The sequence below is a fragment of the Physella acuta genome, unplaced genomic scaffold (genome assembly GCF_028476545.2).
Source record: "Physella acuta isolate Inbredline_101_S28 unplaced genomic scaffold, ASM2847654v3 ptg001207l, whole genome shotgun sequence".
Taxonomy (NCBI): domain Eukaryota; kingdom Metazoa; phylum Mollusca; class Gastropoda; family Physidae; genus Physella; species Physella acuta.
In genome coordinates this window covers 38,695-63,788 of record NW_026732724.1, presented here as the reverse complement: position 1 = coordinate 63,788, position 25,094 = coordinate 38,695, and the positions used below count along the sequence as shown (strand labels likewise).

Sequence of the window (25,094 nt, the reverse complement as noted above, 5' to 3'; positions counted from 1 at the left end):
TATGCTCTAATCAATTACTTTCAGACACAAATCATTAAATATGAGTCTGATTCTGAACGGAGAGGAAATGTCGGACCCTCTGTAAGTCTGACAGTTAACTTACACTGATAATTTTATATGCTAACATATTTTAATATGGTCACAGAATTGATTTCAAAGTCAAGCATTCTTATTTGATTAATGGTTAATCTTATAGAGACGTATAATCTGAACTCATATATATATATATTATATATATATATATATATATATATATATATATATATATATATATATATATATATATATATATATATATATAGGCCACCTATATATATTTATATATGTATATATATGTAATATAAATGTGTATATAAATTTAAATTAATCGTGTCACACAATCTCTTTACATTTGTCTTTTTTTTTTTTCATGGAAGGGTCCTCCTGGAAACCAGGGTTCTCAGGGAATGGTAAGCTGATCATGATTTGGATGTGTTACATAGATTTCAATTAGCATTATATTATTACTTGCTGTCAAACTATTTTACATGCATTTGTTAGTATTTACCAAGTACATCTTCAGAGTCCAACTCTGTTGATAAATGTGTCCTTTCAAATCTTTCAGCCTGGAGAACGAGGTGCTGTGGGTAAACCAGGGCAGCCTGGACTTCAAGGAGTACCCGGTGTGCCAGGTTTACCAGGTGGAACTGGACCACCTGGCCAGAGGGGTCTGAGAGGCCAACCTGGCATGCCTGGGATGCCTGGCCAACCTGTAAGTCCTTTGGACATTTTAAAATGAAAGTTTTAGTCTTGTGAACATTATCTAGGACCTCCTGAAGTTGATTTTGACTTTGTACATCCAATCAAACACATTATTATTTAGTTAGTTCTTATTCATCAATTAAAAAGTTCCCTTTCAAAACCTGATGGTCTATAGGGCAAGTGAAGTAGAGTCCACTTGTTTCTGTGACCATTGATCAATTAAGTGGAAAAATATTATGAAGCAGTTGTAGACTTGAGAAGAGAGTTGTTGTTCATGTCTAATACTAGTTGATGTGTTCTTATATTAAAGAAGATAATTGAGGTCATTCTCATATGTAATTAACCACAAACAAAATTTTAATTTCAGCAAATTTAACTATAAATGTTGAATTACAATTTGTTAATTTAATGGGAACAAAAATTTCACACCTGGAATGTAAGTCTCAAATTTATTTTATTTTATTTTTCCAGGGACGGAGTATATCAGAATCTGAAGTTAGAGAAATGTGTTATAAAATTCTTAGAGGTAAGTAACACTTTAAACATGTTGGGTGGGGGTGGGGGTTGTTGTTGTTGTTGTATGCATTGATTTTTTACTGTTGAATTAAATGATGAGTGGTTGAAATTAGGCCAAGTATATATCTTGCATTTTTCTATGTTATTGAAGGACAAACCATAACAAGTTTGTTTAGGAGTTTACTTTTATTATAACTTTTTAAAAACTATACTGTATTCACTTTTTTGTAAATAGTGTTTATTGGGGTATGGGTGCCAGTTGCATAAAGATTTGGGGTTGGGGAACCAGTTGCAGAGAGATTGGGATTTGGGAACCAGTTGCATAGAGATTTGGGATTGGGGAACCAGTTGCATAGAGATTTGGGATTGGGGAACCAGTTGCATAGAGATTTGGGATTGGGGAACCAGTTGCAGAGAGATTTGGGATTGGGGAACCAGTTGCATAGAGATTTGGGATTGGGGAACCAGTTGCAGAGAGATTTGGGATTGGGGAACCAGTTGCAGAGAGATTGGGATTGGGAAACCAGTTGCAGAGAGATTTGGGATTGGGGAACCAGTTGCAGAGAGATTTGGAATTGGGGAACCAGTTGCAGAGAGATTTGGGATTGGGGAACCAGTTGCATAGAGATTTGGGATTGGGGAACCAGTTGCATAGAGATTTGGGATTGGGGAACCAGTTGCAGAGAGATTTGGGATTGGGGAACCAGTTGCAGCGAGATTGGGATTGGGAAACCAGTTGCAGAGAGATTTGGGATTGGGGAACCAGTTGCATAGAGATTTGGGATTGGGGAACCAGTTGCAGAGAGATTTGGGATTGGGGAACCAGTTGCAGAGAGATTGGGATTGGGAAACCAGTTGCAGAGAGATTTGGGATTGGGGAACCAGTTGCAGAGAGATTTGGGATTGGGAAACCAGTTGCAGAGAGATTTGGGATTGGGGAACCAGTTGCATAGAGATTTGGGATTGGGGAACCAGTTGCAGAGAGATTTGGGATTGGGGAACCAGTTGCAGAGAGATTTGGGATTGGGGAACCAGTTGCAGAGAGATTGGGATTGGGAAACCAGTTGCAGAGAGATTGGAGGGGGAGGGGCTGGTCAAGCTGTTTGATAGATCTCCTACATACTAAAATATATAGAAAATATGTCTGTAAGTAGTGACTACTGATAACTCATGCATTTAAAAAAACTACAGAGCAGTTAGAAGATTTGACAGCGGGCTTGCAAGGACCACCTGGACCACCAGGTCAAGGTAAAGCTGGAAAGAACGGTCGACCTGGTCCTCCGGGGCCTCCAGGTAAATGAGAAACTTTTCCTGTCCAGACCATTTTCATTTTTCATGTTTCCCATTTCTCAAGCATTATATTATACCTTTCCCAGCTTTTCATCTGATAATTTTAATTTTTTCATCCCTTACTATTTTATTGCAATGTTGTATCTAAAATATTTAATAGCAATTTTGATAAAACTTTAAGTTAAGCTTTCTATTTCCTTGCAAATAATGTTGATTAGAAGTAGATAAAATGTAAAAACATACATATATCTTTTTGCAAATGAAAATGCTAGCAATAATAAGGTAATGATAAATTACAGCTTAAGATTGTTTACATATCCAGCAATATATAAGTATTTTAGCTTTCCAGATAACTCTTATTCCCAAACCAGATTAAGTGATTACAGTTTTTAATTTATAATGTGTGCACGTGTGCTGTTTATTTAAATTTTACTCCCTAATTTTGAAAATAGTTTTTAAAAACAGTTTTAGCCTATTTTACCAGATGGAATAAGTGTGTAGGATTAATATGTTGACTGTTGAACCCCATTTAAAAACCTGTTTGTTTTGAGTTCACCTTATATGTCATGAAGAAATAATTAGTTAATTATTTAAATCATCACCTGCATGCTTTGTTCATTACAATAGCAGCACATATTAGGCACGATTTATGAACTAACAAGTAAAAAAGTTATTTTTTCCCCCAAATTAAAAGCTAATTGCTTTATATATGTTATAGAATCCCATGAAAACAATGTCCTCATAAAATATGACAAAAAAATTAGTGCTCTCTGTAAATTTATTTTGTAATAATAAAAACATAGCTACGGAAAAGGGATTTTTAGTTTTAAAAACTATCAATACAGTATTATTAAATAATTTAACATAATACTGTAGTTTAATGTTTGAAAAAAAAAATCATTAACGAAAATTGTTACTTGTAAGTTTGCAGAAAATTTGAACAAATTATAAGCAATTTTCACACATCATGTTCTTACACTTTTATTTTTAAAAATATTGTTTTGTCAAATATCTTATGCTTATTTTTTATATTTTTAATGATATGATGTTTTTTATAATTCAATAACAGAATTTAAACAAACTTAGTAAAATAAAAATAATTAGTTTCTATTATGTAGGATTAAACTTCTCATAAAAGTTAAAACAATTAGGTAGTTATACATTTATTATGCAGTTACAAATAATTTAAAATATGATAGTTTTAAAAAGGCACCTCTTACTTACAATAATTTATAATTATTTTTAAAAATCATTTAAAAGTATAATATAGGATAATTTTCAATTAGACATTTTTTTATAACTGTTTATTCTTTTCACTTTAAATGTTTATCTTCATTTATCTTCCCCTTTTCATTTGCTTGTCTTTTTATCAACCTGCACATCTATTTTAAATTCTCTCCTCCCTGCCTTGTCTCCTTTCAATTATATCTAAACAGGTGATCGGGGTCCTCCTGGGCCACCAGGAGAAAGGGGCTTTCTTGGTTTACATGGTTTACCAGGGCCCGCGGGGCCACCTGGCCCTGAAGGTAACATTTTTCATCATTTTATCTCTTTATTGTTGTTATCTTTTCATTTATTTTACTTTCTTCTGATATTATCTGTGTATTATTTCTTTTTTTTCTATTCAGCATATTCATTTCTCCCTTGATGTTACTCCTGTGTATCTATTTAAACACCCCTTTATGTATCCAATCCTATATAGTTTTGGTTTTTGTTTACTTAGTGAAGCATTCATTGAAACATGTTTTGGTTTTCTTTAAAGAAGAGTTTAATTTAAATTGTTTATATTCTTATAACCTATTCATTAACACTGTAGTAGGTTTAGTTGCTGAACACTGGCCCATGTTAAATATGTTAAATTAAATACATTAAATAGTAAACAAAATTATGTTGTACTTTATTTCTCTCTATAATATGAAACTTAGGTTTTCATTAAGCTATCATTAAAAAAAAATTAAATAATTAACAGCATTATCTTTATTATAACAGTTATGAAGTTTTAATGACTTATTGGTAGTAATGATACACCTATAATAAAAAGCTATTTTTAAACATCAATCTTGAGGCTATATTTATTCAAGATTACTATATTTCTATTGGTTTAGGTTAAGATATATACAGGGTAACTACAAGCACTATATTATTACATTTGAAGTTGTTTAAATACTTTTTTTTTAATCTGTAATTTATAACCCATAAGCAGAAAACACTTTTGAATATCTGGTGTTCTTTTGAAAACTGAAACATACATGGGCATTTGTCAGTGCTCTTTTGTAGCTTGTTATTTTTTTGTAAAGTGGGGATTTATCCTTTGTGCATGTTTTTAGATTCTAATTAAAATAGAATGTAGATTTAGTTTGAACTCATTGGTGGAAGAAAATATAACATGCCTTGGATATCATGAAATAAATTCAGAACAGCTTTTTGTATTGGAGATCTTGAAAAGATATTAAATGTAATGCATATTTAACTCATTACGGTTTGGATGCATTTGATAAATGAAGGGTAGGACGGATGGTAATTAACATCCTTAAAACTAGAGTGGTTTGTTTATTATTTTTTTGTATAATATATCAGTACGGTACAATTTATAATTTTTATTTATTAATTCAGAAAAAATAATTTGAAATGTATTAAAAGCTGGATAGTATAATTTAAAGGGAAATAACCTTACGAATACAATAGAATGTGTTAATCTATAATGAATAATTATCAGGTCAACGAGGTCCCCCAGGTGAAAAAGGTGAAACAGGTGAAGGTGCTCTTGGTCCACTTGGTCCCCAGGGTCCACCAGGTAATTAATTTTATAAAGACATTTTACAAATCTCCATGTCAGAGGTAATGATAGTTATACATGTCTTAATTTAAGTATAACGAGCAAGTAGCAGATACTCATTTCTTTCTATTCTTTACTATCTCATTTCTTTACTGTTGAATGGACTAAACAAAAGGAAAGAAAGTTTGAGCTACATCTGGTTGCCTTTGAGTGGTACATATGATTGACAAAGGGAGTCACAAACTGAGACCAATAACAAAATATTGAGCAGCAAAGTTGTAGTCAACTTAATAAAATGCTGTTCAACTATGATTTGTGTAATTTAATTAACAACAACATGAAAATTTCGATACTCGAGCCTATTTGAAAACCATAACCTGATGAAACTCTACTTGAAGCATTAACTGGATGACACTCTACTTGAAGCATTAACTTAATGAAACTCTTCTTGAAATGTTAACTTGATAAAACTCTTCTTGAAATGTTAACTTGATGAAACTCTTCTTGAAATGTTAACTTGATGACACTCTACTTGAAACATTAACTTGATGACACTCTACATAAAACATTTACTTGATGACACTCTACATAAAACATTAACTTGATGACACTCTACTTAAATCATTAATCTGATGACACTCTACTTAAAACATCTTGATGACATTCTACTTGAAGCATTAACTTGATGACACTATAGATAAAACATTAACTTAATAACACTCTACTTGAAACATTAACTTGATGACACTCTACTTGAAACATTAACTTGATGACACTCTACATAAAACATTAACTTGATGACACTCTACTTGAAGCATTAACTTGATGACACTCTACTTGAAGCATTAACTTGATGACACTCTACATAAAACATTAACTTAATTACACTCTACTTAAAACATTAACTTGATGACACTCTACATAAAACATTAACTTGATGACACTCTACTTGAAACATTAACTTGATGACACTCTACATAAAACATTAACCTGATGACACTCTACTTGAAGCATTAACTTGATGACACTCTACTTGAAGAATTAACTTGATGACACTCTACTTGAAGAATTAACCTGATGACACTTTACATAAAACATTAACTTGCTGACACTCTACTTGAAACATTAACTTGATGACACTCTACATAAAACATTAACTTGATGACACTCTACATAAAACATTAACTTGATGACACTCTACTTGAAACATTAACTTGATGACACTCTACATAAAACATTAACTTGATGACACTCTACTTGAAGCATTAACTTAATGACACTATACATAAAACATTAACGTAATGAAACTATATATAAAACATTAACTTATTGACACTATACATAAACAATAACTTGATGACACTCTACTTAAAACTTTAACCTGATTATATTCTTCTTGAAAACATTAATTTGATGACGTTCTACTTGATAACTTTTATTTCCAGGTCCACCAGGATCACCGGGAGAAGGCATGCCAGGAAGAGCAGGTGAGAGAGGTTTACCAGGTATGCCTGGTAGCCATGGCCATAGGGGTGCACCTGGCCCTCCTGGCCCACCTGGATTCTGTGAGTTCTGCCCCTATGGTTTTCAAGCTTACCCACCACAGACAAGAAATACAATGAAAGGGCCTTAGAAACAGTTTTGTTGAAATTGCATAGGCTTATTATTGTGTTAAGAAAGTGAGAAATTGGTTATAGTTTACATTGTATGATAGATATACATATAGAATGAATGTTGTCTACTGATTTATTTTTTATGTGTGGTATTGTTAACAGTATATTTCTAGACTAGTGTATCATAAATTGAAAGACAGTTTATCTGGTACCATTGCAATACGGCAATGGATAATTTATATTTATTCTATCATCACAGTGATATATCTGATGTATTTTTCTCTGAATACCTTTTTTTTTGTTCTAAACTTTCTAATATATATTTTACATATGTACTTTTAAGTGTACAAGTTTATGTGCAGAGGTTCAACATATAACAAAAAAGTAATAAAAAAAAGAAATAAGAATTTTAAACTAATAATGAAATATTAGAAAAATTTTAAGCTATATTATATACTTTAAGCTAAATGATTGTCCATAAATCATGTCATTCATTTTTTTTTAAATCACCCCCCCCCCCCACACCCTTCCTTGTGGTCATACTTCAGCCTCCTTTCCCTACCACTTCATTAGCATTTTGTTTTTGTAACAGAAATTTCTTCCCTCAAATATTAACTAACCTGATTCAAGACCAGGTGTATTGAAGAATTTTTAGTTCAATATTTTTAATGTAAAATTACTGCTAAAGTTTCTTTTTAAAATGTCATTGTGTTGTTATGTTACTCTTTCTCATCCCAAATGACAAATTCTGAACCCCCATCCACCTCACCCCAGGAGCAAGACATCATTTATGGATGTGCAATATCTCTTGTGTAACCTAACTGCTGAGTATTTAGAACTGCAGCTTGATATTAGTTAAATTAAAAATTAGAAGCAATTAGTATAATTTAATTCAATTATAGTTAATTAAATTTATCCTCTAAAAATGGTGAATACAGTTGATTTTGTTTATGCAATTAATGAAAGAGATATTTAAAAGTGCTTTGACATAATGGTTTATATTTCAATGTGTGTGATCTTTGCTTCTATTGTGGGAACAAACCTTTGTCCCCATTTTTGTACAATTCTAATCTTGTTCTGGATGTATCAGGTCAGTTTTTCTAAGAATTTCTTCTTCACGTTCTTTAATTTGGTCAGCTGCTTAAGAACATTTTTATACATAGACTAATTAATAAAAGAAAAAATGTATTCCTAAAATACATAGCTGAACTAATATTATAATATAAGAACAAATAGACAGTAAATTATTGCACTGGAAGATTTTAATTAGTTGTGTTTGTAGGGGTTTTCTTTAAAAAATATTTATGCTCAAGAGATTCTTAAAAAATGTAATCAGATTTGTAAAGGTATTGACACACTCTGTAAGTTTAAAATCATAAACAGTAACAAATTAGTAAATTATTGAACATGTGTGATTGCATGATTCTCTGCAAAATATTTTTAAACTTCACACCTGACATAATTCAATGTATGTTCCCATAATATTCAGTATCATCATACTTGTCTTTTATCACACCTAATTATAATATTAATTCTCTATCAAGTGCTGCAGTTCTTTAATGTGATAAATAACTTGATGGGCTTTTAAATCATGAGTTTACCTGTTTTCAAAACATCATACATCAACATTTGACAAACTCATTGAAGAAAAATGATTTTTAAACAGAAAATTAAGCATGTATTTCAAAATTGTATGGTTGAACTTACTTAAAAACTTTAGAACAGTTACCTTAATGTTTTTTAGAACATACATATTCATTAGATTGAAATATTTAAAAAATATATTGAGTTTACAAAACATTGACTTTTAGTACACGGAAATATTTCTAAAAGATCTCGAGGTTACGAAATACTGACTGTTATAGACTGGTTTAAGTTATTTTGACCCACTTGCTCTACTTCTTTTCCTCACATAACTCATTCATTTTATACTACATTTATTGGTGCTCTGCAGTAATTCTGTAATTCCATATCATGTTATTATATGCTGACCATCATTGCAATAGTCATCTCTTTTATTTATCAATACTGACATTTAGAATTTAAAAACAGAAGAAGGATCAAAGTAGAATCAAGAATACTTTAGAAAAGAAACTCGAGTTAAATAATAAAATTTATAATGTTTGTGTTTAGGGTGAGTATACCTTTTTAACGTGAACAAATAAGATCCTTGTGAACATCTGGTTTATAAATACTCATTGCTTAAAGCAATACAACTTTGTCCTGCCCTAGAATATCACTGGGTGTGCCACCAGCTAAAGCTGTGTTACTCAATGTATTAGGTTACTTAAGTTTATGATTTTTTTTTTTAAATCTACTTTGTTGATTTTTTTCCTCATGTAATTAGACCATTTGCTTTATATACAAGGTACCTAAAGTCATTGTACATTCAAATATTTCTTCCTGTTTTTGTTTTCTTACTGTGTGATATACTGATTTTTTTCTTCTTGTATCATAGTTTACTTTTACTTTTTAATGTTCTTTCAGAATCAAAGGGCTATTAAACAACAAATATGTCCTTATTATCGATTCTATTGTGTGATTGCAATATAGTGTTAGCACTTTGGTTTGGGAGATTTTTTTATAGTTTGGCTGAAGATTAGGTTATATTTATTAAAAACTATAAAGTTAATCATTTTAATTTTTAAGAAAAGTTGAATATTAGAAAATTAGAGATTTTACTAAACATTTAAAAAGTTAGCAATATTGCTGTGAGCTTTCTGTAAGCATTTTAAAATGTTTTGAAAGCCTAGAAATATCCAGAGAACACTGAATGCAATTTTAACTGGTGATGGTTTTTAAATGGCTTATTGTTCAATCAACATTTTATACATAATAAGTATACTGATTGACTTGTGTTTAATTTTTATATGTAACCTGTTATTCTGTTTAAAATTTCCTGTGTAATTTGTTTCCATCTTGTTATGTGGAACTGTTTATATAGACTAACAAAAAGAAATATCCGGTATCTGTATTATTGTAAAACATATGAGTGTTATTTAGGTTAAGCCTTTAACAGATTGTTACTTCTATGCAAACACAACAATGACTTTACTTTCAAAATGCATTTAATATATGTATTATCTAGCTATGATTAAAAAATAAACTTATTAATTTTGAATTAACAATCTGCATCATCACATTTTTTGTGTTCTTCTGTTGATAAAACTGATTTTCATAAAATCGTATTAAACATTGGTATATGAGAAAGGTGGGTTATTTTCAAAACATCTGTACAGTTGGTAAATAGACACTGTATTAAGATTATATAATACATATTTAATCAAAAAGAAACAAACATATTTCAATGTGCAACACTTTTATTCCAGAAAAATATTAATTTGGCAAAGTTTTTAAAAAATCCTAGAATATGGATGCTGAATTTTGCCTGTTATTCTTTAAAAAAATTCTTTACCTATTTTTTATGAATTTATGGTATTGGAGTTATAAATTTAAATTGTGAGGGTAAAATCAGCATAACAAGAACAATAAACATAATGCGTTGCTCAAATGTAAAAAAAAAAATTTGCAAAAATATTTTATTCACAGTAAACATTTTCAGTTTTTAATGAGATATTTAAGGGTTTAAATATTTGTGTTTAGAGCTCAAGAAAGAAACCCTGGCCTGAAAGAAAATTATTAATAATATAAGGGATTGTAAGTGACCCAATGGGCTACTTTTCTGTTCTTGGCATCTTCACAGGTGGTAAATAAAGATTTGAATGTCTTGCTTGTTTTGGGATCTGATTGAATGGTGCTGGTCTTCAGCTTACTTCCCTTGTCAGTGGCTGGCTTCCCATTGGCTGTGATGAGTCTCCCTACACCAGTCTTACTACTAGCCCCATCTTTGTTGAGCCCATTTACAAGTTTGGATTTCTGACTTTGTGGTGAGGATGAGGAAGAGGATGATGGGGTATCCTCACAGGTCTTTTTTGAAGCAATTTCACCTGGTTTATGATTTTAAAAAATACATTGAAGTATACACTTAAAGAATTTTGTCAGAAGCAATATAAGTAATATAACATAGTAACTATAACAAAGTTACTGGTGCTTCTTCATTTTTTTTTTTGTTCCTAATTTTTTATTTAGGCAGGGATTCCCTACAACACAATTAAGTATTACGTGTCAACTTGTTATGAGTCTTAGAGGTAGTTGACTCCAATTTCAGCCTGTTTTTCCTTTTGGATTTGCTTCCATAGCCTTTCTCCAACCAAGAACAAGCTACAAGGCAGCAGTTGTCTCTTCTAAAAAAAGTTGCTGTCCCTATCTATCGAGCCTCATCTGAACAGGGGTTTGAACTAGTGACTTTTTGGTTAAGCAACCATGAGCTTTTATCTACTCGACCACCAAATTGACCCCTTACAGTTGCTGATTTAAAACTTTTCTATATCAATGACTTCATTAACATAAATAATGCATACACCTTTCTTTCGCTTTTATGTATCTGATTTTGAAAAAGACCAGCCAATGATTTTTACACAGATAAACTAAACTACAATAAGTTTTTAAACTGTTTTCTACTATACCTTCTGAAGCTGGTTCAGGCAATTTGTGCTTCACTGCTTTTTTAGTTTTCTGTGAGATTAGATAAAACACTTTATATTGAACAATTTTTACTTCAAGTGCACATAAATAACATTATATTACTCAAATAATAAAATAAGTATAGGAAATCTGTAAATTAAATAATGACATTAAACTACTCAAATAATAAAAAGTATAACAAATCTATTGATTAAAAATTACAAATTAATTTCTATGATAACATTGGCCAAGTAAATGTCCTTTCTGTCACCTTTGAAACTTTAGCAGCTGCTCGTCGTCTTTCCATTTTGGCCCTCATTTCCACAACTTCCTCATCAGATCCATTCAAAATGACAACATCGTCTTCTCCTTGATAAACTTTACCACACTAATTAAAAAATTTAATAATAGAATTTAAAATTTGAAAATATTTATATTTGTACTGCTAAAAAATTATGTATGATAGTTTAAATTAACTAACGTAATGAGAAGGGATTTCACATTTTATTTATGTCTTTTGTTTTAACTACTAAATAAAAAAACTTTGTGATATTTAAAAATCAATTTGATTATGTACCTTATGACAGGTTTCAGTCTTCACTTCTCTTAAAGCCCTCTCAGAAATGACGCAGCCACATGACCACAAGAAACAGAATCTAAAAATAAACACTAATTTACAGCATTTGCTAATATCGGTATTAATAACAAGTGGATTTTATTTGCTACCTAAAACAATCCAAAGAAAACTTTAAAACATAATTACTTGAAAGTTCCACTCATCTCCAAACCTACTACTGGACAAATGAAGTCGGAAATGCTTGGATCTGAATAGCCATCACATTTCTCTGGATCTCTTGATTTACTTTCAGGGTTGTCTGTTAGGTTTAACTCCTTAATATCCTAAAATTAAATAACCAAGTAAGAAAAGAAATGAGAGAAAATACAAGCTGAATTTCCAAGGCTAATACTGTAATACAATAGATAAAGGAAGATTTTATAGAAACTGATTTATTACTTTGTTTAAAATTGGAATAAAAGATAAGTAACTGATACTTGCCTTTAAGCCTCTGAGATGATCAAACTGAGAAGCTACATCAAACTTAGTTCTGTCAAGTAGAAACTCAAGTACTGACTCTTTGTTGTAGAGCCTGTATAAAAAAAAAAGTAATTTAAGAAAAAAACAAATTATATAAAGAAGCTAAAAGTTCAAAAAACCAACAGAGAAACTTTGACCACAGATATAAAAAAAAAACACCAATGTTGTGAAGATTTCAACAACAGAAAATCTTCTTGTTTAGGTTTAACTACTTAATTTATTTAATCTAGAATATGATGCACATATTAAATCTAAGTTTACCTTCCAAGTTCGCAGGCAACAATTGGTTTGACCAAAACTTCTTGACTTATAGCACAGTGCTTCCACTTAAAAGCTAGTTCTGAGGTTTTATCTTTCTGAACACAGAGAAAAATAACAGAAAGGTAAGATAATAAACAATTGCAGCAGTAAAAAGCAATTAATAGTTTAAAATGAATGACATTTAACTATTCTTTTTACTAAAGACTATTCTTCATTTGGTTTTTTTTCTTTATTATATAGGCCTAGACCTATGTTTTAATAGTTTTCCTATAGCCTATATAAATACTTAACCAAAAATAGTTGTATTTTGCACTAGAGGGAAGTACTAAAAATAAAATACATGGTTGCCCCTTGAACCAATTTATTTGACTGCCTGGCATAGTTATTTTCAACTTGAGTTACAGCAGTTATCTTATTTTTTCTTTTGAGTGTTTTGAATCAAATTAATTCTAGGCCATCTAGGCCTATCCTGTTGTTACTATTTGATGAAAAAATAGCCTACTGGACTGGTAGAGAATTATTTTTTCAGCTTGACAACAAACGTTAGAATTAAGGGGGAATTTTTATAACAGTGTCCGATAATAGAATCTTCTTTAAAAAAGGGGTGTTAGGTTACTAACCCAACACACCTATTTTATGGAAGAGTCTATTATCGGACATTGGAATCTAAAATCATCAGAATTTAGATTCATAGTTTAATATTTAGGTTAGTAGTAGTAGTACTGTTATGTAAAACTCCATTTTAGCTTATTTTATTCCCCACTTCATGTTCATCTCCAGTTCAACGTATTTTATTATAAACACAACCAAAACACACAAAAAAGTTAGGAAAACATTGGGCTTATTTCTTTATGAATTTTGTTTTAGCTTTTTGATAATTGACTCTTGTCTTGAGAAAAATCCTAATTTGGAATATTGAATGTGCCATGTTCATGTATCAGTTAAGCTTTTCATGGCAATGGGTTAAGTAAGAAACTCACAATTGCAAGGCGGTTAAGTTTGTATTGTTACAGGTATCTCCCATGCATGATACTATAAATAAACTTTTATGAACTCATGATGACCCCCAAAACTGAGTCCACCACAATTTCATATAGCAATTGCCCAAGCTATGATGTTTGCTGATAAAATTAAATTCAATGTGAACTCATGGTGAACCCTCGACTGTGTAGGAATTTTTCTCCTGCTGACGATCACACTGATGACCATAGGCTATTTAATTGGAACTGTCTTACCTAAGCCTAATGCTTTTTTTATGATTTTTAGGCTACCTTTTCTAATTAAAACTTTTATTCATACAAAAAAATAGGCAGCATTTGCACGGTTAGCGCCGCTTTACGCGTAAGACCGCCCTTGCGCACTTCGCTCAGCGTTCCGCTTAATCTTTACCCTAGATGGCACGCGCTCTAAAAAAAAAGATATCAGGACTGCCCATTTTTTTTTCGTGGTAACAATTTAATGTTGACATAGCTCTAGATCGAGTTTGCGTGTATTTAGATTCTATATTATTTCAACACCTAAGAGTCTAGTACTTGTAAAAAAACAGTAGTGTAGTGTCAATAAGTGGGTCAGATGATAGTCCTAGATCTAGTAGCAATCTAGCTAAATGAAACTGTCCTTTAACCTTTAGGCCTAGCTATCTAGCATGCGTGATAGTAGATCTAAGTCTATTTTTTTTATCCTATGTGAACTTAAAAAAAAATTTCAATTTGCTTGTGGGGGATGGGAGGAAGAGAGAAATGAAGACAGATGATCTCGTGAACTTGTGTTCATTCTAGTACCGGTCGTGCCAACCCGGGTTCGAACCCGTGTCTCTGAACTACAGTCTACAGCTGGCACACTGTTGACTCAACCACACCGGATGTGATAGAGAAGTAAAAAATAAGCATTTTCAACTATAAGATGGCAAATCCAACCTGCGAGACGCGTAGTCTATTCCTTAGGGGCCACACTCTGCGAGACGCGTAGTCACTTAAAAAAAATAAGTAGATCTAGCTCTAAACCTAGTGTTTTCCTAACATTTTTTGTGTGTTTCGGTTGTGTTTATAATAAAATACGCTCAACCGGAGGTGAACATGAAGCAGCGAATAAAATATGCTAAAATGGAGTTTTACCATAACGTTGTTAGGTTAGGGCGTTAGTCACAGTCTAATATTTAATATTACTAATATCCCTGAGTATCATTTGTTTTATATCTTTGACGAGTGCAATTTCAAAAGTTTCAATTTTTTAAAATTTAATTTAATTTTAAATTAAAATTAAAGAAAGCGTTTTTCAAGAAATTTACCTGTTCTCCTTTCTTTTTTGTTCTTACTAATTCGTCTCTCTTAGGAATCGTACCACCATCGCATCCCATCTTTAATTAGGATTTTTTTCAACCTAAGAATAGATCTAGATCTATATAGATCTAGATATTATACTAAATAGTTCCTAGAATATAGATATTTTACGTAGATCTAGGATTAGTATTGTACTTTAATGAAAAATTCAACTCCTGTTTTTGTTTACTGTAGACACCGGAAATCCGTCTGTAAAATTGTTCTTTTAAAAAAAAAGTGATTCGCGTTTTTCTCGAATTTAAAATATAATTTTATTCTAGATCTAGACTATGATTTAGATCAAGATCTAAATAAATATTAAATATTCCTCGGGTGATAAGGATTGTATTTATGTTTTAAAAACCTAGATTTGATCTATTTTACTAGACTATATATATGATGTTGGTGTAGTACTAATATTTTAGCTTAGGTAGCCTAACCAGTTTTAAAAGCAGTTTTTTAAGTATAAAAGATATAGATCTAGATCTAGATCTATACTCTAGATCTAAGAGAAGTTCAAAAGTCCAAAGGTCGTTAGCAGAACTCTGAACCGAACCTCGGTACCTCACTTCATATCAAAACTCAACACAAAATTAGATTAGGCTAGATCTAGATTCTAGTTCGTCGTATTTGTCAGTTATTAGAGTCTAGCTACTTGACTTCATCCTAGATCACAACTTATTACTTAACCAAACAATTTATCAACAAACACAAAGTCTGCGTTGAATTTTTAATTATGGCAGCAAATACTGGGTAGGCCATTGAACATTAATTTTTACTGTAATATTAAAATATTAATAATAGTATAGACTATAGGCCATAGGCCATATGCCTATTAATAAAAACAATTAGGCCTACCTATTGCTATTTATAGTATAGTATAGTATAGTGTAGCCTATAGACTCACTATAGAGTTGAGTAGACATTATTCTTTAAAATGTTTTAAAGTTTAAAGAGAGATCTCAAGTGGGATAATATTTAGAATCGACCCTTTGAATCCCGGTCAGAACGTCCCCCCCCAACCACCACTGAGGCAAATGATGTAGAATCTAAATCTAGATCTAGAGTTTACCTATGTCTATACCCCGTGGCCTTTAATTTGGGTGCACTTGGATGTCCTACACAGATTGGAGCAGAATAAAAAAAATGTTAGGCCTATAGAGAGTAGTAGACTATTTTGATGTTTAATTTTAGTATTTTTTAGTAAAAAAATTGTATTAAAATTAATCAACTGTTTAAATTTTAGTAAACTTGCAGGCAAAACTGTCTTTATTACTGGAGCCAGTCGGGGGATTGGGAAAGCGATTGCACTGAAAGTCGCTAAGGATGGTGCAAATGTTGTCATTGCTGCAAAAACTGCTGAAGCACATCCAAAACTTCCAGGCACCATTTATACAGCAGCTGAAGAAGGTATTAAGATTTATGTGTGCTGATTTTATAATGATTTCTCATAAGGCACTACACATTGTCGGACCATTTAGGTTTTTTTTTTAAATGCCATTATCATTATGTTCATATTTGTGTCCAGTGCTAGGGTTCAATGTTAGGACAAGGGCCAAGGCAATAGTACCACCCATAACAGCAAAAAATTGCTTTGATACTTTCTGATAGTGATCATAGAAATCTAAAATAAAAATCTTCATCATCCCTTATCCCTTGTTTGGGGCACCACAGAGTGTTGTGAAATGTCACATGGGGGTGCCGACTCCTCTCAATGCCTGACCACAGCCGGATGCCTCGATCTGGGTGGCTTGCAGTGGTCACGAAAATGTGGCAGTTGAAGTTCATTTTGGAACTCTTGTGCCTTCGTCTGTGACCTTTTACTGGAAGGTCATGCGCCAAATGATGCTTTGTTAGCCATCATAGAAATACCAACTTAAAAACGTAGTTTTTTTTTCTTTTTTATTGACATTTTTAATGTTAATGCATTTTAGTGAGACTGATTTATTTGTACAATACCATGCAGATTACTAAGTTCAACAGTTTAAAAATTTTGAACCCAAACAAACTAAGTAAACCTCATCTGTTAACAGTGAATAAAGCTGGAGGTAAGGGTTTCCCGTGTATTGTGGACATCAGAAATGAAGAGCAAGTTCAAGAGGCGGTCAAGCAAACGGTTGCCAAGTTTGGTGGCATTGATATCCTAGTGAACAACGCTAGTGCTATTTCTCTGACACCTACCCTGGCAACACCAATGAAGAAATATGACCTTATGAATGGAGTCAATGCTCGAGGAACATACTTATGGTTTGTGAAATTCACAATAAAATTTAAAATATAACATGATGATTAAAATAAATTATAATTTAATGGTTCTATCCATCTTCTAATGAAACTAGCTTGTAGATTCACTGAAAAGGAAATCTTTTGTCTGCAACCGTAAGCCAAATTTTATAAAATTATTTTCTAAATTTGAAGGAATATTTGTAATTATTTTGCTTGAACTCGAATATACTTAATTTCCACCTATTTAAAAAAAATGATAACTTGATTTTTAAAAATTCTCATTTTATTTTAGTTCCCAGGCTTGTTTGCCATACCTGTTAAAAAGCCCAAATCCACACATACTTAATATCAGTCCACCATTGAACATGTCACCCAAATGGTTTGCAGGCCATGTGGGTAAGTTGTGCACACAATTTGAAGCTGAAATCTGTTTTTTTATTTAATTAAAGTTCAATCATATTAATCTGTAATACAATTTATATTACTCGTTTTGGCAGTAACCTAGGATTTATTCTTTGAATTAATACAGCTTACACAATGGCTAAGTATGGTATGTCCATGTGTGCTTTGGGTATGGCAGAGGAATTTCGTGATCAAGGGGTTGCTGTAAATGCCCTATGGCCACGTACAGGTTAGATTTTTAACTACCATTATACAAACAGTTAAATTAGTTCATATTTAAAAAGTTGTATTATTTTCTATGTCATAGACTATTGCCTTCAATATTTATTTTAGCTATATGGACAGCAGCAATGGAGATGATTGGTGGGGGCAGTGGAGTCAAAGAACAATGCAGGAAAGTTGACATTATGAGTGATGCAGCCTATGTAATTTTCAGTCGAGAGAGTCGCAAATGCACTGGTAACTTTTTCATTGATGATGAAGTTTTAAAGTCTGTTGGTGTCAGTGACAGCGACATAGAAAATTATGCTTGTGTACCAGGTAATTCTTTCCAAATTTTATAATACAAGTGAGCCGCCTAATTTAAACTCACCTATGTCAAATAAATGTGTACAACTATTTTATAGAATCAGATAACTGTTTGAAACGCATATGTGTAGTAATCATAACGTTTCAACTGATACAAATTAAATCCATGTTTTTAATTTTTGTGTAGGGAAAACCTTGTTGCCAGACTTTTTCTTGGACACCGATGCAGCAGCTATAAAAAGTCAAATAAAGACTGAAGCTAGCCCTAAAGAATCTTCATCAGGTGTGGCACAGACATTCAAACAAATAGAAAGTCTTTTATCTGAAGATTTGGTCAAAGACATGAAAGCAAGTTATCAGTTTGATTTAAGTGGTAAGAATTGTGTTTTCATTAGGGGATGGCGTGGTCGAGTCGGTAAAGCTCATGATTGCTAAACCGAAAAGTCTCGAGTTCGAACCCTCGGGCAGATGAGGCTCGTTAGCTGGGGACAGCCACTCTTCTAGGAGAGACAACTCCAAAATCAAACAACTGCTGTCTTGCAGTTTGTTCTTGGTTGGACAAAGGCTATGGAAGCAAATCCAAAAAGAAAAGCAGGCTGAAATCGGAGTCAATGGCCTCAATGGAGCATAACCAGTTGACACGTAACGCTTAATTGTGTTGAAGGCGTGGTCGAGTCGGCAAAAAAGCTCATGGTTGATAAATTCGAACAGTCTCAAGTTCAAACCCACTGGCAGATAAATCTCGATCCCCTTCAACACTAATAATTAAGAACGAAGAAGAAGAAGTGTTTTCATTTTGACTGGTGACTTGTCACTTAACCTTGTTATTTATGTAGCCTGCACTTTTAAGCAACATGGTTAAAAGATTTCCAGTCCATTTTAGTAGAAATAGAAGGTAACTCAATACTTAAGTATTGTTGAATGCATAATAGGTAATAAAATAAAAGTAAAAAAGGCTAGCTACTGCAGGGTTAGACATCTACTATACACTCCCTTTATGTTCTTATATTGGTTATAATATTCAAATTGCAAAAAAACATTGTTTCTAATCTACTCACTTTTCCTACATTGGCAATACGATTATTGTAATTTAAACCAGGCCTACTACAATATTTCATACATGAAAATAGGTATACTTATGGGAAATGTATTCTTTTTATATCAGTCTGTAACTAGACTCTACCATACCTAATGTTATTTAGACTGGACCATCAATGGTCTATTTTTCTCACAAGATTTTTCCCAACATTCTGACAGTAACATTATTGTACCAAAAATATTGAAAAAAAACTTTTCTTGTAAATGCTTTGAACCAGTTATTTTCCCCATCTATTTTAGGTGATAACAGTGGCACTTGGTTCCTCGACTTGAAAAATGGCTCAGGCTCATTAGGACAAGGACCACTGGAAAATGCAGATTGCAATATGACCTTAGACAGCAAATTATTCCTGGACATGTTTGCTGGTAAAGCAAGTGCAACAACTGCCTTTATGTCTGGAAAACTTAAAATTAAAGGAGATTTGAAAGCAGCGATGAAATTGGAAAAACTCATGAATAATATGAGAAAGTCCAAGTTATAATATTTTTATTGACAAAAATTGTGATAAAATGTGTTGTGATTTACATTGTAAAATGTTTATTTTAGATACTATGAAATCATTATGCAAACATTATTACAATCATTATTGGATGTATGCTATTTTTCAAATAAGCCTACATCTTTTCACAATTTTTATAGGAACAAACTTTCTTTGTTATTTAAATTCATTTTTAGAATGGTTTTTCAAACTTGTTGGATTCTAAATTCCAAATAAATTTAATTTAAATAAAAACTGGAAAGTAACTGCCATGGAATTTATAAAATTCTGTTGCAGTGTTCACTAATCTAAAAGAAAAAACATGTTTTTCATGTTTACATATATAAAATGTTATATTTATAATAAAAATGGTTTCAATGAGTTTGAATTGTTTATAAATTATATTCACTGTACAGTTCCACATAGTGAAACATATTTTGTACTCTAACATTACTAACCATAGCATTGGTTCTAGAGAACAATAAATTGATACAATTCATTACTATAATCACTACTAACTGTGAAATCATGTTGCTGAATGTCAAAACATACAATATTAAAAAAGGAATGATTATTGATTAGTTTGTAACATGTATTTCAATATTGCATAGATATTTCAACAATTAGCAGTACGTTTTTGAACTACCATATTTTGGTAGAAATATTTTTAGACTTGAAGAAAACAATAATGCCTGATAAAGCAAACATATACACTACAAGAATGGCAACAGCAGATATATCAGATGTGTGTAGGGTTGAGATTGTCATGTTAACTACACCTGTCATGAGATTTGCAAGCAGGAAATACAAGAGAGAATTGAATGCCACTGCCTCCATCATACACACATTGAACAGAGGTGGGTCATTTTGGGACCTCTGCTGATCTTTCTTTGATATTGCTTGATCTGATGAGTTCTTGAGCAAAGATTTTCCCAATTGTTTAGAAGTATTTTGTTTCTGTAGAGCTTTAATGTATGTGGTGGCAATCTCACCCAGCAAACACAACAAGATCATCAAGCAGCTTAGGTTCATCTGAGAAATAAATAGTATTTGACAATTTGCATCAGGGAATACACAGTGAAACATAAGTAACTACCTCCCCAGTCTGCAGATAAAACTAAGACTACAGAATAAAATGGTCTTCAGTTCTCTCAAATAAATAAACATTAGATGGAGGTAGAATGCTTGTGCCCTATCCTAGGAAACAATATTAAAATCTAATTGTGACCAGTAGTCAATTTGGTATCCTAACACTGGGCTAACACCATTCATCAAAAGATGTAAAATTTAAAGGCAGAAATCAATTTCTTTTTTTTTATTGTTAACAGAGATAAAATTAACAAAGGCATTATTTTTAATAAACCACATCAATCTAATGTAATAAATGTGTAGATCAATCCAATGAGTTTGTACTTAAACAGACTTAAAGAATATCTAAATAACGTCTGTATTTATTAAATTAAGGTTATTTAAACTATTTTAAACTGATAACACAATAAACACCAGACAGACTTACCACCCAAAATACAAAGGCTGCATTAGCAAAACGCCTTGAAGCTGGCTCTACTACTTGATGTGTCAACAATAAACAAGTTAAAAATAACAGAAATAGCACTGCTATCTGCTTAGCTGCATCTAGCCAATCTTTCAAATTGTTTCTGTGACAAAAAATGATTATTTCTATAACACACAAACCTAAAATAGGTAAGGTTATAAAAATAAAATAGTATATTTATTTCAGCATTTTTGTCTTGATTTGATTTTAATATTTAGTTTTGAGTGGTAAAAATTAAATAATTACTGGTTGTCCAAACAATTAGCATTTATTCTAACTCTAAAAAAAAATAGCTGTTTGGAAAAGTAATAAATTAGTTTTAAATCAACCAACCTCTTTTGGAACAAAAGCTTTCCAAGTCCTACACCAAGCATGTAAATAACAATGTATCCTGGCAATGAATAGATGCCTTCTCTGTTAGCGTCCACTAGTCCCTCTCTTCCTCCTCTTCCATTCAAACCATTTACTATGTAGTCTGAGTTACCTCTTGAAAGAAACAGTTGATGTACAAGTAAGATTGCCGCAGCAAAGTATGTTGAGAGTTGTATCGGTATTATGCAATACATCAGGGTGAGCAGAATCTAGAAGATAAAAAAGTCTAAAACAATTAAGAATCTCATTACCATGATAAAACATTTATAAGATGCTTGACAAATAATGAAAAGATGAATGAATTCACTAAATGAACGACTATTTTTTTTTAACTGATCAAAGATCTCATTATATTAAATATGTTATAGATCTACAATATATTATTGTTTAAATTAAAATAATTTTTTATTTTATTTACTTAACTACATCTAAAATTACAATTTATACTTAACATATTATAATCATTAAAACACTAGCATTCTATAATGAACAATATCTGGTATTTTTAAAGGTCTGTTCTGTTCAATGCAGCAAGTGCTAAGAAGAAAGGTTCTTGTATAAGAGGAGAAATTATTTTAAAAATTGCTCCAACTTACTTTCAAAGCAACAATGGTGAAAAAAAAGTTCCAGTGGACCCCATACTCTGTTACATGTTCATGATAATCTGCTCCTTTCACTGCAATCAGTCTTGCAAAAGCTAGCACTATCAAAGGTATAGATGAAATGATGGACTTTCCCATTTGAGACAACACTGGTGCAGATGAGCCAGGTTTCTGTTTTGCTTCAGGGCTCACTATGGCATTAGCGACTACATACAGTCCAACTCCAATATCCATCCCTCCGAACCCATAAATCTCTGTTTTAGCTAGCCGCCTAGGAAAAACTGGGAAATCTACAGCTAGTATTGCCACTGCTGTGCAAATGTTTATGACTGATCTAAAGTATGTAATAAATGCCTTTTTATCATCTAAATTTGCTGAATACAGTGTCTTTGATATATTTTGATGTTTAAGAGATTTAATTAAATAAATGCAGTAGGCAACACTTATTGACAATAAACAAACAAAAAAAGGAATAATGTTATCACTTAACACTGTTACACTTAAGATGTTAGGAAGTATCAGTATCAGAAACTCAGATAAAATTCTTGGTCTGAAAAAGACACAACAAATATTAATTTAGTACTTAATAATCACACTATCAGTATCAGAAACTCAGATAAAATTCTTGGTCTGAAAAAGACACAACAAATATTAATTTAGTACTTAATAATCACACTATGTCAGATTTATTTTTAAGATGAAGATAAAAAATTAATTTAGTTCAGAAGTGAAGTATTTTCCTAATCAATTAACTAAAATTACTAAAATATTCAATAAATAAATATTTTATTCAATATTGATATATCAATAGGGTGTAACAGCCACTAGAATAGCAATGGCAGCACAGGCTTTCAACAGACTTGCTAAGATCTGGAAATCATCCTCACTGCAGCAGAGAACCAAAATAAGGATTTACATGTCTAATGTACATTCTGTACTCCACTAAACAAGAAAGTAGAGAGCCGCCTCAGAGGTTTTAAAAGAAGATTCCTCCAACATATTCTCAGGATAAATTAGGACGCCAAAATCCTGAACAAGGAAATACCAAGAAGGATAGCTTAAACAACATTGTCTTAGAAGTATGAATGAGGAGATGGTGATAGCTGGGTCATGTCCTTTGCATGAACAAAAGAAGACTCCCAAACATGGCACTAAAATGGACTCCACCTGGAAAGCGAAGGAGAGGAAGAACACTGGGAACATGTAGGAGAGATATGGAAGAAGAAGTGCAGGCTACTCGCAAGACCTGGCATAAATTGTAGATGCTTGCCCAATGTGGAATGGCAAACATTTGATCCTGCCCTATTCTTCACAGGGCGTGACGAAGATTAAGAGAATATTAATTCTTTCTCCTGGATTTTCTGTCCTTCATAAATCAACTAAATACTAGGTGGCATTGAATTCCAGTGAAGTGGAAGTAAAATCTAGTAGAATATCAAAAAGCATCAATATATAGATCTACTTGATAAAAGTTTCTTTTGGTAATCGATCGTTTTAGGTACATAAAATCGTCCGAGACTAGTAATGTGAAAAAAGGTGAATCATTAAATTTTGGCAATAATTTCACATTTTTAGGAGAATTTGTGTTTTAAAAGTTACAAAAATGTTTCATGTACCTGTTTTTAAACAATTTTATTAAAACTTTTCAGTATTAATTAAAGATTAGCCATGTTGTCATCAGATACAACTAAGCTTGTTTACTTTACTTTAGCAGCCATCTTGTTTAGGTTTTATTTTTTTGTTAAATTATAGACAGAGATTCAGGGGAAACCACTCTAATTTACAGATAGCAGCTGTTTATATAGGCAATATAGCTAATCTCTCAAACACAGCAGTTTAAATTTTATTTCTTGCCTATATTGATACAGTGAGGCATTGCTTTTGGTTTATTATTCAATTATATATTATATTTGACACAAATATATAACAAAATACTTGTATTAAAGCCATATTAATGTTTCACCTTTCTTTCACACAACAAGACATGGACGATAAAATTATAGATTACCTTTCATTTTTGCTGCAATTTTAAAAAAAATAAAAGGCCAGAAGTCAAAGGGCTTTGCCTTACTTTACAGTACATGCCTTTACTTTTTTTTCATTTTACACTTTACTTAGTTTAGGCCTACTATTATTTAATAAATATTTTGGCTAAGAAAAAGGCCTAAATTTATTAAATTTAGCTTATAATATATAAATATAAACTTTATATATATTATAATTATATATTCCCTAGTTAGTGCTTAATATTTATTATTTTCCATGAAAAGATTTAAAAAAAACAACTAAATATGGCCTATTTATTTAATAATAATTAATTAGGCCTAATATTTTATTATTTAGAATCTATGTTTAAATATGTTCATTTAATAAGGGTGTGATAATGGAATATACAAGTAAAAAATATGTTGTGGGGATATTGAAGAATGCCATATGTTTTACACTACTTTTACACTTACTTCAACCTCAACCAGGTTTTGCTCGCAGAAGAGAGAAGAAATAAATCACGAGTAAAACAAGCAATGCATGAAATAGCAGTAGTTGCTGCTACTTCAGTGTAACTAGTGCCATTATGCCCTGAAACAAATACTTCATGCTCTAGTTTATAAGAGGACATTTTTACTTTGATTAGATTGCGAACTTAAAACTTGTGTTAGCTTAGCTTTTGCCATACAGCAGACTACAGTACAGGGATAA

At 31.6% G+C, this 25,094-nt stretch overlaps 4 protein-coding genes across 6 annotated transcripts in view; 2 read left to right on the top strand and 2 right to left on the bottom strand.

Moving 5' to 3' along the window:
* The window catches only part of LOC131957106 (collagen alpha-1(IX) chain), a 34,673-nt gene extending 24,607 nt beyond the window's left edge, over positions 1–10,066 (top strand). The window contains exons 4-11 of one of the 2 annotated variants that reach the window (XM_059321808.1): positions 25–81; positions 417–449; positions 605–751; positions 1,213–1,267; positions 2,449–2,550; positions 3,984–4,073; positions 5,264–5,341; positions 6,769–10,066. In XM_059321808.1, coding sequence (XP_059177791.1) covers positions 25–81; positions 417–449; positions 605–751; positions 1,213–1,267; positions 2,449–2,550; positions 3,984–4,073; positions 5,264–5,341; positions 6,769–6,956 — 750 coding nt within the window. In that variant the 3' untranslated portion in view covers positions 6,957–10,066. The remainder of the gene's footprint in view (positions 1–24; positions 82–416; positions 450–604; positions 752–1,212; positions 1,268–2,448; positions 2,551–3,983; positions 4,074–5,263; positions 5,342–6,768) is intronic. The other variant, XM_059321809.1, reaches the window with a different exon arrangement.
* A 172-nt stretch (positions 10,067–10,238) lies between these two features.
* LOC131957108 (replication termination factor 2) lies at positions 10,239–15,353 on the bottom strand. Its single transcript, XM_059321810.1, has 9 exons — positions 15,268–15,353; positions 15,105–15,196; positions 12,818–12,912; positions 12,518–12,608; positions 12,224–12,360; positions 12,038–12,116; positions 11,732–11,848; positions 11,463–11,511; positions 10,239–10,883 (listed from the first exon to the last, which is right to left on the bottom strand). Exons 2-9 carry the CDS (start codon positions 15,171–15,173, stop codon positions 10,576–10,578), a joined length of 945 nt encoding a protein of 314 aa, XP_059177793.1. The 5' UTR covers positions 15,174–15,196; positions 15,268–15,353; the 3' UTR covers positions 10,239–10,575.
* Positions 15,354–15,492: 139 nt separating this feature from the next.
* Positions 15,493–20,249, top strand: LOC131957105 (hydroxysteroid dehydrogenase-like protein 2). The gene is made up of 8 exons (XM_059321807.1): positions 15,493–15,888; positions 16,382–16,545; positions 17,169–17,382; positions 17,654–17,757; positions 17,891–17,992; positions 18,097–18,303; positions 18,479–18,664; positions 19,630–20,249. Exons 1-8 carry the CDS (start codon positions 15,872–15,874, stop codon positions 19,869–19,871), a joined length of 1,236 nt encoding a protein of 411 aa, XP_059177790.1. The 5' UTR covers positions 15,493–15,871; the 3' UTR covers positions 19,872–20,249.
* Positions 20,250–20,345: 96 nt separating this feature from the next.
* LOC131957104 (phosphatidylinositol-glycan biosynthesis class W protein-like) lies at positions 20,346–25,094 on the bottom strand. 2 transcript variants are annotated; one of them, XM_059321805.1, is made up of 5 exons: positions 24,857–25,094; positions 22,392–22,947; positions 21,757–22,004; positions 21,385–21,526; positions 20,346–20,900 (listed from the first exon to the last, which is right to left on the bottom strand). In XM_059321805.1, the coding sequence occupies exons 1-5, from the start codon at positions 25,012–25,014 to the stop codon at positions 20,511–20,513; spliced, it is 1,494 nt and encodes a 497-aa protein (XP_059177788.1). In that variant the 5' UTR covers positions 25,015–25,094; the 3' UTR covers positions 20,346–20,510. The 2 variants fall into 2 exon arrangements, with proteins under 2 accessions (XP_059177788.1, XP_059177789.1); XM_059321806.1 differs by having other exon boundaries at positions 22,392–22,731.